The 17338-nt window shown below is 58.6% G+C and overlaps 1 protein-coding gene across 1 annotated transcript; it reads left to right on the top strand.

The window, feature by feature from the left end:
- Positions 1–429: 429 nt before the first annotated feature.
- On the top strand, positions 430–16255 carry GDF6 (growth differentiation factor 6; the record flags this gene model as incomplete). The annotated part of the gene is made up of 2 exons (XM_080646665.1): positions 430–844; positions 15318–16255. 2 exons carry the CDS (start codon positions 430–432, stop codon positions 16253–16255), a joined length of 1353 nt encoding a protein of 450 aa, XP_080502791.1.
- Positions 16256–17338: the final 1083 nt, after the last annotated feature.

Below are 17338 nucleotides of genomic sequence, written 5' to 3'. Positions count from 1 at the left end.
CGGATGGCCCTGGATTCCTCGCTGTGGGGCGGCCGCGCCCGCCTTCCCCTGCCCAGCGCCCCTGGCCCGTTCTGCGCGCACGGCCCGGCAACCCCGAGCGCGTCCCGCAGGGGCGCTGCGTCTCCCTTCCGCACCCGCACACTGCGGACCCTCTCCCCCACACCTCCTGCCCGTACCACCCGGCCTCTCCTCCCACCCTCCGCCCCCCTCCCCTCCTCACCCTCTCCTCCCCTCCCTCACCCTCTCCCCCCTCCAGCCTAGGGGCGGGAGGGGGCGTGGCAGGGCCGGGGTTTGTGTGGCTGGGACCCGGCTCCTCGCACTCGGAGTCCGCCCCGGGAGCCGGCCCGGCCGCTGTCCAGCCAGTCCGCGCCTCCCGCGCCCTGCGCCGCCGCCGTCTCTTGGGAAGACGCCGCCTGCCACTCGCTCGCCATGGGTGCTCCCCGGGTTCTGCTCTCGGCCGTGTTCCTCATCAGCTTCCTGTGGGATTTGCCTGGCTTCCAGCAGGCTTCCATCTCCTCCCCCTCGTCCTCTGCCGACCTGGGCTCCGCCAAGGGAATGCGAAGCCGCAAGGAAGGGAAGATGCCCCGGACGCCGCGAGAGAGTGCCACGGCCCGGGCGCCCCTGGAGCTGGAGCCGCAACCGCGGGCGCAAGAGGAGCCCCAGCCGCCGCCGCCGCCGCAGGCACAGGAACCCCCGGGCGGGAGCCCGCGCGTGGTGCCCCACGAGTACATGCTGTCAATCTACAGGACGTACTCCATCGCGGAGAAGCTGGGCATAAACGCCAGTTTCTTCCAGTCTTCCAAGTCGGCCAATACGATCACCAGCTTTGTAGACAGGGGACTCGGTAAGTGGCACAGAAGACGCCGACCTCTTTCCCCGGGAGCGCCGAGGCCGGGGCGCGGCACTGGCGACTACCCTTCCCGCTCTAGCCACCTCTCCTTCCCTACATTGTTGTCTCCCAAGTGCGGGTCAGTTTCTGAACGCAGTTTTAGTGACAGTTCGCAGCCTCCCTTCCTCCTTCCTCTTGTCTTTTGTGGAAAGCGGCGTGGTGGCCGCCGCTCTGGGGCTGCTGGAGGAGGCGCGGAGGGCGGGAGGTGGCGGGCAAAGGACCTGGGCGCGAGAGGGGTCGCGGTGGGCACTGACGTTCGGGGACCATGCCACGGGGTCGCGGGTTTCGCGGGGGGCGCCGTCCAAGGCCTGAACTGCGGTGGGGACCGAGCGGGCCCCGGGGCAAGAGGGAGCGTTGGAATGCCCGGAGTCCCCGTCCGCTCCGGGAAGAGCCGGCAGCAGCGAGCCCCGCGGGCGGAGGAGCGAGTCAGCGAGGCGCGTCTGGCAGGGCCCCCTCTCTCTCTCCCCGCGGCGGCAGGGGTTCTGGGCTCGTCAGCCGGGTTGGAGCCCTGTGCCTTCGGCTTTTGTTTTGTTGCTTCCGCTGGGCGCTTTCCCGCTGCTCCGAGTCGTTTCTGCAGAGGCAGGGGCAGGGGCAGGGCGGCTCGGTTTGGGGTTTGTTGGTACAGCACTTAATCCGAATGGGTGCCTGGGTGTGCTCATCTCCCCTCCTCGGCCAGCACACGCGCCTCCGTCGCTCCTACCAGGGCCGCAGTCACTGGCCCTTGGCGGCGTGGGCGCCCGGCTGGGGTGTGCAGAAGCCCGCGCGCCCCCTCCTTGCCGCCGGTGCCGGTGCTGGTGCTGGTGCTGGTGCTGGTGCTGGACTGCAGCGTGGGGATGCCTTGGAGAGAACCTCGAGCTCCCCCTGGTCTCAGAACCGGGAGAGGGATCTACAGGCGCCAGAACTCAGCTCCTAAAGAGGAGAGAGCAGCGTAGATGGAGACTGGAAAGGAAGGGGGAGAGGAAAGGAAGGGGAAAAGGGGAGGAAGGGGAGGGGAAGAAAGGAAGGAGATGAAGGAGATGTGGGCTGTTATCTGCTCCGTTATCCTGCCCGGATTTAGCTCCGCGCATGGACCCTTCCCGACTCCCACGGCTGGCCAGGGAAAGTGGGGTGTCCCGGGGACCTGCGAACGCCGGGGTTGGGGCGGAGAGCGCTGCGCTGCCCGGGCTGCCTGGTGTACCCGCATGCCCTCGAGGCTTTTTCAGAGCCGGCTAAGGGCCCTGGGCTCCCCGGGCTCCGACCTCAGACTCCTCGCTGGCCGTCGTGTTCCTTTGGAGCCAGGGTCCTGTCCGGGCGAGAGTCGCCGCTGCAGCCCAGCCGGAGGTCAGCGAGGTTCAGGAGGCGCTGGGAGCGCAGGCATTCTATGGCGATCGCAGGGCTACAAAAGGCACATCTGCACGCTCACCTGGCTTCTTCGTAGCGCTGGGACCGGGTCCCGGCCACCGTCCTACCAGGCAACCGCCCCCTCCACTCCCACCTCTGCTTCTGGCTTCTGTCTCCCTCCCTCCCGATCCCCGGGTGATCCTCCGCCTTTTCTACCTCCCTCGTCCAAGGAGCGACTGAGGAGCTGGGAGAACATCGCTCCCAAGGCCTTTCCCCCGGGGAAGAAATCCGGGAGGCCCCGGCGGGCGGGCGGGCGGGCGGGCGGGCGCCTTTTCTTTGCCCCTAAGGGAGGCTTCCAGCAACGCCGCCCCTCCCCCAAGCGGCACCCCTCGCTAGTGAGTTTGGCCTGTGACCAAGGGACTCCGCAGGGGGTTCGGAGGTGTCTCCCGAAGCCTGTGGCGCTCAGGCAAGTGTCAGGCGTCTCTGGGGGCTCTAGGTCCGGGTCAGACGCGGGCTTGCTTCACCCTCGCCTACTCCGCAGCCCCTCCCGCGACACCGCGCTGGGAGCCCCTGGGCTCCGGAGCTGGGGGAGGGCCTGGCCGCGCGCCCAGGCCGAGGCTGGGGAGGGGGCTCTCGGTTTCCCAGCCAAGGTCTCCCGGCTAGCTGGACCGAGACGCAGACGTCCGGCTTCAGCTCGGGGATGCGGCGGAGAGCCGAGGCTGCGCGGTCCCCAGCGGGAGGAGGCGCAGCTGGAGCGCCTGGACCGCAGTTCCCAAGGCGCGGTCCTCTCCACTCCCGCGGGGTCCCAGAACCCGCGGAGAAAGGCGGGCAGGTGACTGGGAAGGCTCTGGGGCTGGTCGCACGCCGCGCGGGGGCCGAGGCGCGCGGAGCCGCGGGCGGGAGGGGGCGCTCGGAGGAGGGGCGCGTCGCGGCTGCAGCCCCAGCTTGATAAAGGGCAAGCCTCACTTTCCCTCTCACTGATTTTGATTTGATGTGTCACCGGCGGTGACCTCGGGCTGGACCTTCCGGGGCTTGCTTAGCATCGGGCCCCTGATTGGAGTGTTTCAACTCAGCGATCTAATTGAGGGTTCATGTCATAACACATCAAACGGTGTCTAGTCTCCCGTGATGGAAGGGACCCGCCAGCCGCGCATCCCCGGCCCCCGGCCAGGACTTCCGCCCCTCCCACGTGGGGACTCTCCGCCGCGCCAAACCCTCCAACATCCCCGCCCCCACCCCGGGGACCGCGGGGCCAGGGCGACCGCACAGCGGCCGCGCGGACTTGTCGCCGGGCCTCGGGGACGTTTAAATCGCCCTGGGCTGTGGCTGGCCGGGCCGAGAGGAGCAGGGGTCGCTCCGGGGGAGAAGCAAAGAGCAAAGCGAACGGCAGGGATCCCGAAGCCGGCGCGCCGGGCGAGCACTGCGTATTCACGTGCAGTATGGGCCCAAAAGCTCCCCTCACCCGGGAATCGGAACCCCAGACGTTCCACCCCAAGCTTTCGGGTAAGAGCGGAGGAGCAGGGATAAACTCCTTCCAGGGCGAACGAAGAGCGTTTTAGGTCTATTCAGACAGCAAGACTTGTTCTATCTCCCCCATGCCGCCCTTCCCCCCCACCCCCACCCCCCCAGGAGAACTTCCTGCACTTGAAAAAAATTAGTGTGTCCTCCCTCCTTTCGATTTGCTATGCAAACATCCAGGGGTAATAATAGCAACCAAGATATACTGAGCCTGTGCTGTGTGCCAAGGATTAGGCTCAACCCGGTTACATGAGTTATTTTATTCATTTCTAACAATCTCCAGGAGCGTGGCACAATCCCTGTTTTACAGGTGAAATAAGGAAGACGGAGAACCGCTAGTGAGAGGGGAAGCTCATCTCTGGTTCTAGAGTCTAACCCTCATGCTTGCCCCGGGCACTGAACAGGGGTGAGGAGGTTTCCTAAGGATGGTGGCCAGAAGCACAGCAACGGACAGATCTCCCACCGTGGTCTCTTAAGATCCAGCCAGGAGTCGGAGTGGAACTTTGGATTAAAGGGTCTGCCTCGCTTCCTCTTTATATACCTCGTGCAGGGCACAAACTACCAGCATGTGATCCCTGATGTTTTAAAAACGCCCGCACATTGTTCTTTTAAATGATTTTGAATCTCTAAAGGTGATAAAGCGTGTGCATGTGTGTGTTGGTACAGCCATAGGATCAGAACGGACCAGGCTGGATATAGAAAGAAATTACAGTTAGTACAAGATATAACCAACTTAGGAAAAGCCTGGATCCCGAACTCTGGGGCCTGGGAAAGTGGGACAACTAGAACTTCTGTGAATTCAACGTGACTTGAGAGATAAGAGGGGAGGGAGGGAGAGAAACAAAACTGGACTTTCGGTTTAGGTAGCGAGAATGCCACAAAATTCCAACAAGGGGGTCAAAAAACACTTCCCAAGGACGAGGAAACCAAAACGAGGCTAAGACTATTGCTGCGGACTTAGATTCCCAGGTGATTTTGAAGTAAGAATACTCTTCAGAAGCGCTTCTTGGTTGTTGGCACAATAGTGCGCTCGAAGAGGAGGCAGGAGGGAACAGACAGAAACCAAAACGAGATCGGAACATCCTTGGAGAACTCGACACCCTCGACGTGAATCTGCGCAGAGTTGGAAGCTGATAGTTTGCTGGCTCCTTGGTTTACCTCCTGGGTGGTGATTCCCTGGGGGCAGGGCCGGACCAGTGCCGGGTGGCCGTGCTGCGGGGCGGGCGTTCTAAGGGCCGCAGAGTTTCCCCCGCGATTGAGGTTCGCCTGGTCCAGCGTGTTGATGCAAAACGGCGAATTAACAGCGAATTTCTGGGTGGACCTGGGCCGCAGAGCGCTTTTGTAATCAACTCAGCAGCGCTTTTGCCCGGACCCTGTTGTCGTTGGCAAACGGAAAATGAAATATAAGCGGGGAAGTATTTTAATGGGGACGGAGGGAATTCACAACTGTTAATTATTTGGTGACCTTGTATTCGATTTGTTTGAGTCCCTTATAAAAACACTAATGCAGACCAGACGGCCAAGCGAGGAAGCCGGCAGAAGGTTCCAATCTAGGCTTCATTTCCCCGGAAAGAGGGAACAGCTTTGGGAAAGGGTTGCTGAACGTCCGAGTATGTGCGTGTCTGTGTGTGCGCGCGCGCCGCCCCCCCGCCCCCCCCCCCCCGCGTCAGCGCCAGCGCGGGGTGTGCGTTTCCCAGCAGGTCCCGGACCCTCCTCCAGCCAGGGGAACTGGAAAGTACTGGAAAAAAATCCGGGAGTCTTCAACCACAAGTTTGTTCTGAACTTCTGGTTGGTATGATTAAAACACGAAGGCCACAACCAAACCCTTAGCCATTGGTTTGTCGTTAAACGTCAGTTACAGTCCCGCGCATCCCTAAGGCCTTTAAGGCCTTGAGGACGGCCTTACGCGACCCCGGCCAGACCCGCCTGAGCCAGGAGCTAGGGACACCCAGAGGCTCTGCAGCCAGGAGGCAGGTTGGCGCGGGAGTTCTGGGCGAGCTTCCCGAACAGGAGAGGCTTAATCTGAGGACAAGGAGCGTCACCCCCCACCCCCCACCCCCGCGCGGGAGGCTCCCTAGAGTTGTGTCATTTCTGCACATTTTAAAACGAAATTACCTGAGCCACAGCCCATGACAGGCCTGGGAATCCCTTTCCCAGAAAACCCAACCAAGGAATGAAAGCTCCTCCAGGGGACAGGCGAGGCTGCGTGCGGTCAGGACCCCGGGGAACGTGGGGCGTTGCATCGACAGAGGCCACAGCGCACCCCGTTTTTCTCCAGCTGGAGTTCTCGGGGTTCTGGTGGTGGCACGCCTCTTTGATATTGGCGATGTCTTGCTGGAGCGGCGGGGGGGAGGGGGAGAGAGGGACCAGGACGGACAGAGGAGGAAAGGAGGGTTCGGTAGAAACAGGGCAGAATGAGGACTTCTGCTTCCCTCCAGGACCGCTGCGTGCATCAGACCTAGAACAAGTCAGCAAAAGTCCCGGGGCTTTGAGCAGGACGAGGGGCATTAGTTCGATAACCCCTCGCGTGTCCCATGACCCTGCTCAGCCGATGCTCTCTGGACCCGAAGGAGGGATCTGAGCGGCGGCCGTGAGGTGTGGAGAGCGGGAAGGTGGGTCCGCCGGGCCATTTCGTTGCTTGGCTTCCACGGCCTCCCTCCCCACTGTTTAAAGCCCTCGCTGTTTATTTCGTAAGCTCGATGTCGGTTCGATGGTCTCCCCTGTTTACAGGAACTAAATAGGTCCTCTTCGACCTAATGGGTTCCAGGGTTGCTGTGTTCTGCCTCCCGAGACCGTCCATTAGCGACGCTGGGGGCCGAGGGTTGGGTGCGCTCGGGGTGAGGGGCTGCGGGCGCCTGGAGGAGGCGCGGCGGGGCTGGGGGTTGAGTTGCAGGAGCTGCGCGCGCGGAGTGGCCCGGCCGCCTGGGGGCGGGGCGCGGTTTAGGGGCGGGACGGTGAGCGTGCGGGGGGTGGGGAGGGGGAGGGGGGGTGGGGTGGGGAGGGTGAGGGGAGGGGTGGGGTGGGGAGGAGGAGGGGTGGGGTGAAGAGGGGGAGGCGGACCTCTGGCCCCAGCTGGCTGGGTTTAGCTTCGGGAGCCCCGCAGAAAGCGGGAGCAGGGGCAGCGCAGAGTGCTCGCTTTGGGGGTCCTGGTGGCGGTGACGGTTTACGCACCCCTTCCTAGATCATGCAGGAACCAAAGCGAATCGGCGCGGCCCGCTTTGCAAATCCGGCTTCAAAGCAAGTTGGGCCAGCCCCGCCCCACTTCCCAGCCCACGGCCGCTTCCACACCCGGTGGGGTCCATACTGGAGGATGCCAGGCCCTGGCCCAGAGCTGCCACCACGAATCTCATCTTGTTACGACGTTATCTAGGGAGCCCCCCCACCACCACCACCACCACGTGGGGCGGAGTTGGACGAGGCTGCGCCCGGCCTACCCCTGGGAAGAACACGGGGGAGAGCTTTCCCCTGCGGAGAACCCCTGGGCGCTGGGGGCCCAGTGTCTGACTCCAACAGCCAGTTTGAACCCCTCGCCCCACCTGCAACCCCTAACTGGTGGGAGAGGGGAAACCACTCACCCTTTTCTTCTACCTTTGACCTTGAAGCTCGCAAGTCAAAAGGCCCAAACGCGTTCCTGCCCAAGCCTTGGTTTTACTTCGGCGACTCTCTCTTCCGGAGTTCTTGCCCCTTACCCCCACCCCAAACTTCCCCCTCCCCCTTTCTCGGGCCTGCGGCGCTGTCCTGGGCTCCGGGGAGGCCCCGTTAGCTGATGGTGCGTGGAGGGCGGCCCCTGGCCAACCAGCCGGGTCCTGGCGCCGCACCCGCCGAAGGGCAGCGACCTCCGGGGGACACCAGGGCGGAGGGCGGAGGGGCGCAGGCTGCTTTCGGGAAGTGGCAAGTGTGGGGACCATACCGAGCCTCTGTTTGGGACTCCTCTAAAGTGATGTCCAGTTAAGATCTGAGCTGCTACGGTGGGTGGGCCGGGGGCTAGGGTGGGACCGCGGTGAAGAGACACGCCTGTGAAGCGTCCTGGATCTCAGGGTCGCGTCTCCCCTCTGCTCTTGGGTCCCTCTCAGAGCGCGCGGCCACGAGGGTTTGCACCCAGTGCAGGGACACTGCTTTATCAAGGAATCCGTGTCGTTCTAGAGGCGAAGAAGCCGCCCGAAGTGCGTTTGGACTCCTGCTGGGCGCGCCCCTGCTCGGGAGAGAGGGCTGGCCCGCGTCTCCCCGCGGACTCTGCTTCATGCGTCGCAGGCTAAGGCTCCGAGGGCCTGCGGAGTTATGCTGTCCGTCGGGTGGAAGTCGGGGTTCCCCTCCCCTCCCACTCCCAACCTCACTCGTGTGCCTCGCGCTGGGACCGCTCACCTGGCTAACACAGGTTTCTCTGCAGGGCCCAGGCAGGCCCCCAGACCCGCTTCATCCTGTGGGGTTGGCAAGGCCCAGACCCCTCCTGGAAGGAAGGCGGGGAGAGGCGTGGAGAGAGGGAGACTCTGTGGAGGACTCGCCTCGGGCTTTGAAAGGAGGAAGAAGCTGAAAAGTGCAGGGCAATCTATTGGGGGGAAAGACTGGGGGAGCTGAGAGACCCAGTGAAGAGCTGGCTGATGAGTGTGTGTAGCTAGGAGGCGCTCACCCTTTCAGACCAACCAACTGGAACTTTGGGGGTGACTCACAGGGCTGGCCTGCAGGCGCTTCAGTCCAAGGGGTCATTCATTGCTATAACCCCCACTCTCCCCTCCAACAGGCGCCTGGCTTTTGCTGAGTGAAGAAGACGGGAACATTGCCCCCAGCCCCACCCAGACTGATTACACGGACAGACCATACCTCACAAAAGGGCACTAAAGGGGGGAGTAGGAGGTGGGTCAAGGAGACTAGCCCCCAGGTCTCTTAGGTCTGCCAGGCTCGGCCAGGAAGCCAAAAGGGGTAGCATCTGGGCTAGCACCCGCCCTGATCCCGCAGAGGAGGGCACCTGTCAGCAGGTCCCTGTCCCTGCTGAGGTTCAGGCTGGAGGTCATGTGTTCACCTGGCATTGTGGGTGGGACCCCAGTGGTGGATATGGCATGGGGGGGGTGGCTGGAAAGGATCAAGGTGATGGGGGTGAGGCCTTGCCCTTCTCTGGAACTTAGATGAGCTGGAAATGGACGCTTCTGCTTCTCTCTTTATCCCTCTCATCCAGTCCCTTTCTTCCACTCACTTCTGGAAATCCTCTGGCTAGGTGCATGCGTCTCCTCCTACTTGGATGCGGGTAGCTGTAGTCATACTGGCTGCATTCATTGGGAGCTCTGTGTGCACTGCTTGGCTCCGACCTTGGCAATGACTCCAAAGAGTAGGGGCGGTTCTCCCATTTTACAGTGAAGGCATGTGAGACTGGGAGAGATTATGTGACTCACCCAAGGTCACCCAGCCAGGAACTCCTAGACTCTAGGTTCCTGTGCTCATTAGAAGCAGCTAATATTTGCACATGTCATCAGATATCTTTCCTGCTCCTTCTCTCATTTTCCAACCATTCTTTAGTGACTGTGAGCTCATGTTATCATCCTCATTTTGTAGCCGAGACAATTAAGTTTCCTTGTAAATTCTCTGTTAAAAGTCCAATTGTTCGAGTCCCTTCAGTTCCGCTGATTAGAAAGTGAGTGACTGGTGGAGACCACGGATTGGCAGCAAGAAAGAGCTGGAACCTTCTGGGACGTTCTACCAGGCACAGGGACCAAGGCTGGGATGTCCAGGGTAGAGGCCTAGATCCTGGAGCCAGGCCTCTTCTATCTTGAATAAGTTACTTTCAAGCTCTGTTTTAGTTTTCTGAACCACAATACGGGCATCATGGTGCTATTTTTTTTTCCATAGGCGGTTTTGAGGCTTAAATGAGTCTGTAAGTTAAGAATTTAGATTGTGCCCCGCACACAGTAAATGCCACACGAGTGTTTGCTGTTATGATTATTATGCTGGGTGGTCAAGCAAGAGCACCGGGAGAGGCTGAATTGTGTGGACCGCCCATTGAGGCTGAGCCTCTGGGAAGATGCTTAGCAAGCTCAGAGGCCCTCCTCAGGACAAGAGTGCAGAGAAGGGGGGATTGTGGGAGCCCCGGCGAGGCCTCTTTAATACAGGCATTAATGGGAGAGCAGGCTTGTGGAAGGCAGAGGGCTGGTGGTCCATTTTGTTCTCACTCAGTACACCTGGTTCTGTTTCCTACCTGTGAACTGTGGTGTCTCAGGGCAGTGCTAAAGCTGAAGGACTGAAGGAAGAAGTGACTTCAAACCCAGCCATGAATTCCCTGTGGTTGTTGTTGTTGTTGTTTTTTAAAGTCCTGGGAACTCCAGCCCCCCTAGTGTTGATGACCTTGGTGATGGATGGGACACATTTCCTCCCTCCCTTTTTGCTCCCCGGCCCTATCAGAACCCTGGGAGAGGCGTGGCTGAGGGCTGAAGGTGGGGCTTGGAACTAAGACCTTCAGATCCTGTCCCTCACTAGATGCAGAGGAGTGGACAAGTTAAGACACCCCCTGGAGCCCCAGTTTCCTCATCAATACATGAGTCTAGCTGTGGGATGGACCTTGGACACTCGAGGGGAGGATTGGGGACAGAGGTCATCAAAGCCCTGAGCACGTGCCTGGCACAAAGGCCCCATAAGCTTCATTGCTGCCTGCGGGCTCCAAGTGAGGGGTGAGGGAGGGGCTTAGCTTCAAAGACTTCTGGAGTTTCCTAAAGATGGTGATTATCTGCCCCCTTCCCGCCCTTCACCTAGGTGAGTTGGGGGTGGGAGAGCAGGGTCTGTGCTCTGGGAGGATGTGGGGCAGGCGGGATGGCTGGAGGAGGCGGGTGGGGGCAGACCGGTCTGGGTCACTGAGGGCCAGACGCGCCCAGGAGCGCTGGGGAAGCACAGAGCCTGCTCCAGAAGGGCCCTGGGTTTGGGGGGAGACGGAGCTGCCGGCGCACCCTGGGGCCAGTGAGTGACAGAAAGCCCAACTAGACTCTTACAAGGGAGCTCAAGCTTTTCTCAGCGATGTCTTGGAAAAAATTCAGTGGGCCCTTCCTGCCTGAGACCAAGCGAAATGGCAGATTTCGGAGACCCTCCAGGGCGGTCCAGGGGGGCCTCCAGCAGCAAGAGGAACCCAGTTGGGTGGTGGGCTAGGCGCGTGTCCCGCCTGCTGCGTATCCCCAGGCCCTTAGGCGACCGGCCAGGGGCTCAGGTTCCCCCGGGGTCTGGTGTTGGTGCTTTGGGCATCCTTTTCCATCTGGTCTTTCTTTGCTTCTCTAGCTTCCTTCAGCCCCACACTGCGACCCGCACAGATGCCATTGTCTTTCTTAGCCAGTTTCCGCACCTAAAGGGGAGTAATAGTCCCTACCTTGCAAGTGACAACTCTTCGCTTCCTGTTTAGGTCTTTGCTTTCCTTTCTTATTTTCTATCAATTCCACACCAGATGTGCATGTTTGAGGTGTCCTGTGCCTTTTACCAACTTGCTCTCGACTCAAAAAAGGCTGACCTCTTTAGGAAGGATTTTCTTCAAATATGCAGGTGGTTTGCTCCTTCCCCTCCCCTCTCTTTCCCTCCCCTCTCCTCCCTTCCCCTCCTCTTCCTTCCCCTCCCCTCTCTCTTTTTCCTCTACCACCCACCAGGGAAAGTTGATAAGCCCAAATCCAGCGATGGTAACTAAAAAGGTCTACAGGTCTAATACTCAACAACACCGAGTGAACTGGGGTCTGAGCCAAGCTGTAACAAACCAGGTGGATGCAAATGAAAAGCAAAAATAAAAACAAAAGAATTCCATGATGTATTCCTGATCAATTTTATTTAAAGGCCTAACGCAAATGAGTCACTTCCAGGATGTAAGCAAGTGTCACAAACAGATTGCGAAATGAAAAGCGCGATGTTTCTCAACGTCAAGGGCCTGGGGGAGAGGGTCCTTTGATAACATCAGCCCTGATTTACACAGAACCTAATGGGAAAGGGGGCTTTGTGAAAAGGAGTGTGAAGGGCCAGCTTCCCACCCACAGGTGGCCATGGCAGCAGAGCCAGGCCTGGTGATACCCGGTCAGTAGGCGAAGTGTCTGCAGGGTCATGGCGGACAGGCGGACAGTGGTGTGTGCACTCTCCAGGTCAGATGCCTCCTCTGGGCTATTTCTGTGATGCACGGGTCAGAGCAGGTCCAGACAGGCGGGGAATGCGGTCTGCAGGGAAGCTGCACAGAGAAGCCACCTCCTTGGACCCTCTGTTTAGGGCTTAGAGCTTCTGGAGACCCAGTGAGAGAATGGGTGGATGAAAGAGTAAAACAGTTTGAGGGTGACTGGGGCAGGGGGTGGGGGTGGGGGCACAGGAAGGGGCTGGGGCAAGAAGGTGACTTGGTTCTGGAGTACCACCTTTAATCCTGCTCCGGGCCTGAGCTTCAGAGAGCCCTATTGTGTCCATTTCCAATGGCGCCCTCCCCAAAGGTGGGGAATCTGAAGAGCCAAGGAGCATACCCATCTAGATTAGTTGTTCTTAAAGTGGATTCCCCAACCAGCAGAATAGCATCATCTGAAATGCAAATCCTGGGCCTGCCACAAACCTCTTGGGCTCAAGAGAATTTAGATTTTTAGCCACTTCCTGTGTGGTAACATTTAGCAGATGGAGGGTTCCCAGCAGATTTAGTGTTTGTTTATTTATTTATATTTTCTTATTTATAAATTTAGTGGTTTGAGAGCTACTACTCCATAGTGATACTCCAGCCACAGAGTTCTTGCCCAAATAGCATGAGCCCACCTCCAGGGCCTGGAGAGCTTCTCCATCAGACCTGTCCTCATAAGAGTGTATCACAGCTCCAATGTGTGCACCTGTAGGCTGGGAGCTTGGACCCGTGGGTGAGGGTGTCCACATGCATGCAGGTGAAGTCCATCAAACCATGGGATGGAGCTGGTATGGGAGGAGCAGGAGCGGGGCACAGGCTGAAGCCCTCATCCACACTCTTTCCCATGCCCTGGGAAGGGTGAGTGCCCGTGGTTGCAGAATCTCTCTCTGTAGATACTTTCTTCTGTTCTGATCACTTCCGAACAGCCTGAGAAATGCAGGCTAGCCATTGATTAGTCCACACTTAAAAAAAAAAAAGAAAGAATGCAAACAAAAGCAGGCTGATCTCTCCGTATTGCACTAGAGAGAAACAAATCATCCTTTATACCTGCCTAATGTTCTCCAGTCATTGACAAACTCTTGTAAGAATTACGTAAGCAGACCCGGCTTTTATCCTCACAAGCCCTGCAAATACAATTTGGATTATATCACATCCCTTATACCCTGGCAACTACTGGTTGTTTTGAGATCCTTGTACCTGGGCTGTAATGGGGAGGCAATGGGGCAAGGAGGCTTAGGGGCTAAATCAAGCATGTCAAACTCAAAGGCTAAAAATAGCCAAATAAATGAGGCATGCGGCTCCCCCGCCACCTCCCCAGCCTTGAGTTTGACATGCTTGGGCTAAATGTTTCCACCTTGGAATTAAATAGACCTTGGGTTGGATTTCAACCTCACCACTGACTACTAGTTCTCAGTCTTTGGTAATTAACTGAATGTCTCCAAGCCTTGAGTTTCCCATCTGTAGAATGGGAACTGTTCTGTGCTTGTGGATAAAGTAAGGATGAAAAATATGTCAACCAGCCCCCAGAACATTTAGCTGGTGCAGAAAGTGTCTTAGGTTTGTCCCTCTTACCACATCCTTGGTTTGGGGAGAAATATGAGAGGCAGTAATGTGAAACCTAAGGCCATAGGTCCAGAGATCTGGGTGGTGGCTGAGCATTGTCAGACACGGGCTTCTTTAAGGGAGGAGAAGAAAGTGTGCTGAATTCCCACTGATTTTCATGTGACCCTGGTAGTTTTGAAGGTCTTGGCTTCTATAAATCAGCTGCCTCCAGGAGCGTTTCCCTTTTCACCTCTCTAACCCTTCCCACCACTCCCCTCAGGTCCGGACTTGTGTATGAGAGTGAGGCAGCCAGCCCTCCGGTCAGCCCCCAGTGAGGACTGGGTGTGGCTGAGGCTCCAGACCTGCTGCCCTGGGGCTACATCTGGACTGGCAGTGAGGGTCCAACCTGGGACCCAGTGACACTTTTACTATTGAAATTGACCCACATTTTACTGGCTTCTGGGGAAAGCTGGGGGCTTTGGGGATTTTTGTATTTGCTGGGTTGTAAATATTTTATGAGAAGGCAGCCCAGAAAAATCTGGTTAGCTTTCTGCCTTGCACATTGAAGTGGGGTTGGCTTTATAGACAAATGTGTCAAAAAAAAAAAAAGAAGTCCAGTTTTGTCTTCATCCCAAAGAATTCACTTTGGATTTTAAAAGCCTGTTACTCCCTCCCAGACCGCCCCCCCCCACATGTCCTAAATTTTTATTTCTCACCTGTAACCAACAGATTTATCTTCAGGGTTACTTGAAAGCAAGAAGATTTCAGGTTGTGTGGGTGGAGGAGGGGAGAAGGACAGTGTGTGTGTGTGTGTGTGTGTGTGTGTGTGTGTGTGGCTGTGGTTTTCTCCTTCCAGAAGTGTCTATTTCTTATTAGGATCTTCTGCATGGATAGATGCCTGGTGCTTGTGTTTCTTCATTTGCTACCCCCCTCCCACCCCCTAACCCCGTAGCAAGTGAAAAACGACTTCAGAAAACCCCATTGCTCTTTTGCTTTTTTTTTAAATGGTGAATTTAAGAGAGAAAGAAAGAAATCACTTAACTCTTTATTCTGTGTGCTTTGTATTGGATCAAATGCTTCAACAAAACTGCCTGATGGGCAACAGCTCCCCCCACCCCCAGGCCACAGTAGGTCTAAGCTAGGACGGCACCTTTAAATAATACTGGAGCTTTTAAAAAAGCTAACAACAACAACAACAACAAAAATCCCCCAACAAGACCCCAATACCCAGGCCCAGTCCGCAGGTATTGATTCAGTTGTCTGAAGCAAGCGCAGGCAGCTGCTAACTTTTAGGTTCTCGTCTAGAGGATCATAACGGGCAGCCAGGTTGAGAATGGCTATTCTAGAAGTTTCTCACTCCTTGACCTGCATGTCCACTAGGCGAAGCGTGGCTCTAAGTGCTGTAATGAGCAAGATGGACTGGGCAGGGTCCCAGCTCCCACGGGCCGGTGGGAGGGGGAGGCGCGGGGCTGGGGACAACAGACCACGAAGGAGAAATATTAACCAGGCCATCGGAGATGGTACTAGGTGTGGGGAAGATAACGGCGTCCCGCGACAGAGACCGAGGGAAGGTGCTTTAGATCCAGGTGGTCCGGGATGGCCTCTCGGAGGAGGTGACGTTTAAGCAGAGACGTGAACGATGACCCAGAGCCCGCGGAGAGGAGGCCCAGGTTCACAACCACAAAGGGCGCATTCGTGGTTGCCTGCCAGCTCCTGGGGGAAAAAAAAATGCGAGAGGCCGCGGTCGCTCTCCAGCAGCCACCGACTTCCTCCCGGGGTGCCTGGGAGGAGGGGGCCCGCCCCAGCCCGGGTGGTCAGGCCCGCGGCTGGCCGAGCTGGCCTCCCGGCCGCACTGGCCCCGCTCCCCGCCCTTCCCTCCCGGGGGCAGCCGCAGAGCACCGGGCTGATCTCCCCCTTAAGTGAAACTGACTGTAATTATTTTTTATCTCGCAGACGATCTCTCGCACAGCGCTCTCCGGAGACAGAAGTATTTGTTTGATGTGTCCACGCTCTCAGACAAAGAAGAGCTGGTGGGCGCGGAGCTGCGGCTCTTTCGCCAGGCGCCCGCGGAGCCCTGGGGGCCGCCCGCCGGGCCGCTGCGCGTGCAGCTCTTCCCCTGCCTGTCGCCCCAGCCGCTGGACGCGCGGACCCTGGACCCGCAGGGGGCGCCGCGGGCCGGCTGGGAAGTCTTCGACGTGTGGCAGGGCCTGCGCCACCGGCCCTGGAAGCAGCTGTGCCTGGAGCTGCGGGCCGCGTGGGACGAGCCGGACGCCGGGGAGGCCGAGGCGCACGCGCCGCCGCCCCCGGACCTGCGGAGTCTGGGCTTCGGCCGGAGGAGGCGGCCCCCCCAGGAGCGCGCCCTGCTCGTCGTGTTCACCAGATCGCAGCGCAAGAACCTGTTCGCCGAGATGCGCGAGCAGCTGGACTCGGCCGAGGCCGCGGGCCCGGGCGCGGGGTCGTGGCCGCCGCCGTCGGGCGCCCCGGACGCCGGGCCTTGGCTGCCCTCGCCCGGCCGGCGGCGGCGGCGCACGGCCTTCGCCAGCCGCCACGGCAAGCGGCACGGCAAGAAGTCGAGGCTGCGCTGCAGCAAGAAGCCCCTGCACGTGAACTTCAAAGAGCTGGGGTGGGACGACTGGATTATCGCCCCCCTGGAGTACGAGGCCTACCACTGCGAAGGCGTGTGCGACTTCCCGCTGCGCTCGCACCTGGAGCCCACCAACCACGCCATCATCCAGACGCTGATGAACTCCATGGACCCCGGCTCCACCCCGCCCAGCTGCTGCGTGCCCACCAAATTGACTCCCATCAGCATCCTGTACATCGACGCGGGCAATAACGTGGTCTACAAGCAGTACGAAGACATGGTGGTGGAGTCGTGCGGCTGCAGGTAGCGGCGCCGGTCCTGCCGCCGTGGCCCGTGACCGCCGGGGGAGGCCTGACTGCAGAGTCAGGAGAGGAGCTGGCCTTGGAGGCAGAGGGTAGGGAGCAGCCTGGACGTGCAGCCCGATGGCAGAGGAGGGAGCCCGGCCTTCCCAGAACCTTTCACCTGCCAGCCCAGAGGGAGAGACGGATTTTTTCACACGGAAAAAACAAGCCCAGGAGGATGGATGTCTGTAGTTGTTTATCTCTGTGATCGTGGCTTTGGATTTCCTTGTGTGTCTCACAGGTTTTGGTAGGAGGTGGGGGAGGGAAGACACGTAGCTGTTTCTCAACTGCTTCATGGATTGGAGAGAGAGAGAGAAAAAAAATAGTTTAAGAAAAGAAACAGAGTGGGAGGGAGAATCACCTCTGACCACATCTTGGTTTGATGGTTTTCTTCCTGGGTAATGAAGGTGTGTCTTCCTGCCACGTCCTGGCCCATGCCCTGTGACCGCCCACACAGAACGTGTTAAAATAGGGGAACTGGCACCAGGAAGAGGGAAGCCGAGGAAGGCCTTAGAAGAGCATTGAGAGAGGCGGGCCCAGGTGGGCCTTTTTCACTGTGTCCCTGGCTCTGTCCTGGCCTCCCCCAGTGTCGGGAGCTGGCAACCTGCATCTCACGCCAGGGGCTCAGGTCACACTGCCTTTACAGTTGCCTTTGCTGGTGGGGAAAGGGGAGCTGGTATGGATGGAATGACAGGAATGAGTCCAAATGGAACCCCCTGAGGATAGTGAGAAACCACAAGGCCTGCCTGTGAGGCCTGACACTCAGGTGCATGAGCCCCGGCTGGAGGTAACCTCGGAGAAGCCCCTCCTGGTGTCAGTTTCTAATTGATTTCTTTGAACAGAATTTGCCAAAATTCAGACATCTGCTTTTAAGGGGAAGGCAATTTCCCAGTTAAACAAACAAACAAACAAACAAACAAACAAACAAAAATGGGTAGGGGTGGGGAACTATATAGCTAAGGTAAGAGGTGCAGAGGGAAAAGGACCCCAGAAATAGAAGGGTGAGGTGGGGGGTCCCAGAGGAGGATGGGGAGAAGGGGCAGGCCAGG

Source organism: Plecotus auritus, assembly GCF_963455305.1.
Source record: "Plecotus auritus genome assembly, chromosome: 11".
Classification (NCBI taxonomy): Eukaryota; Metazoa; Chordata; class Mammalia; order Chiroptera; family Vespertilionidae; genus Plecotus; species Plecotus auritus.
Note: the sequence above shows the minus strand (reverse complement) of the source record. Positions and strands in the feature narration are given on the sequence as shown.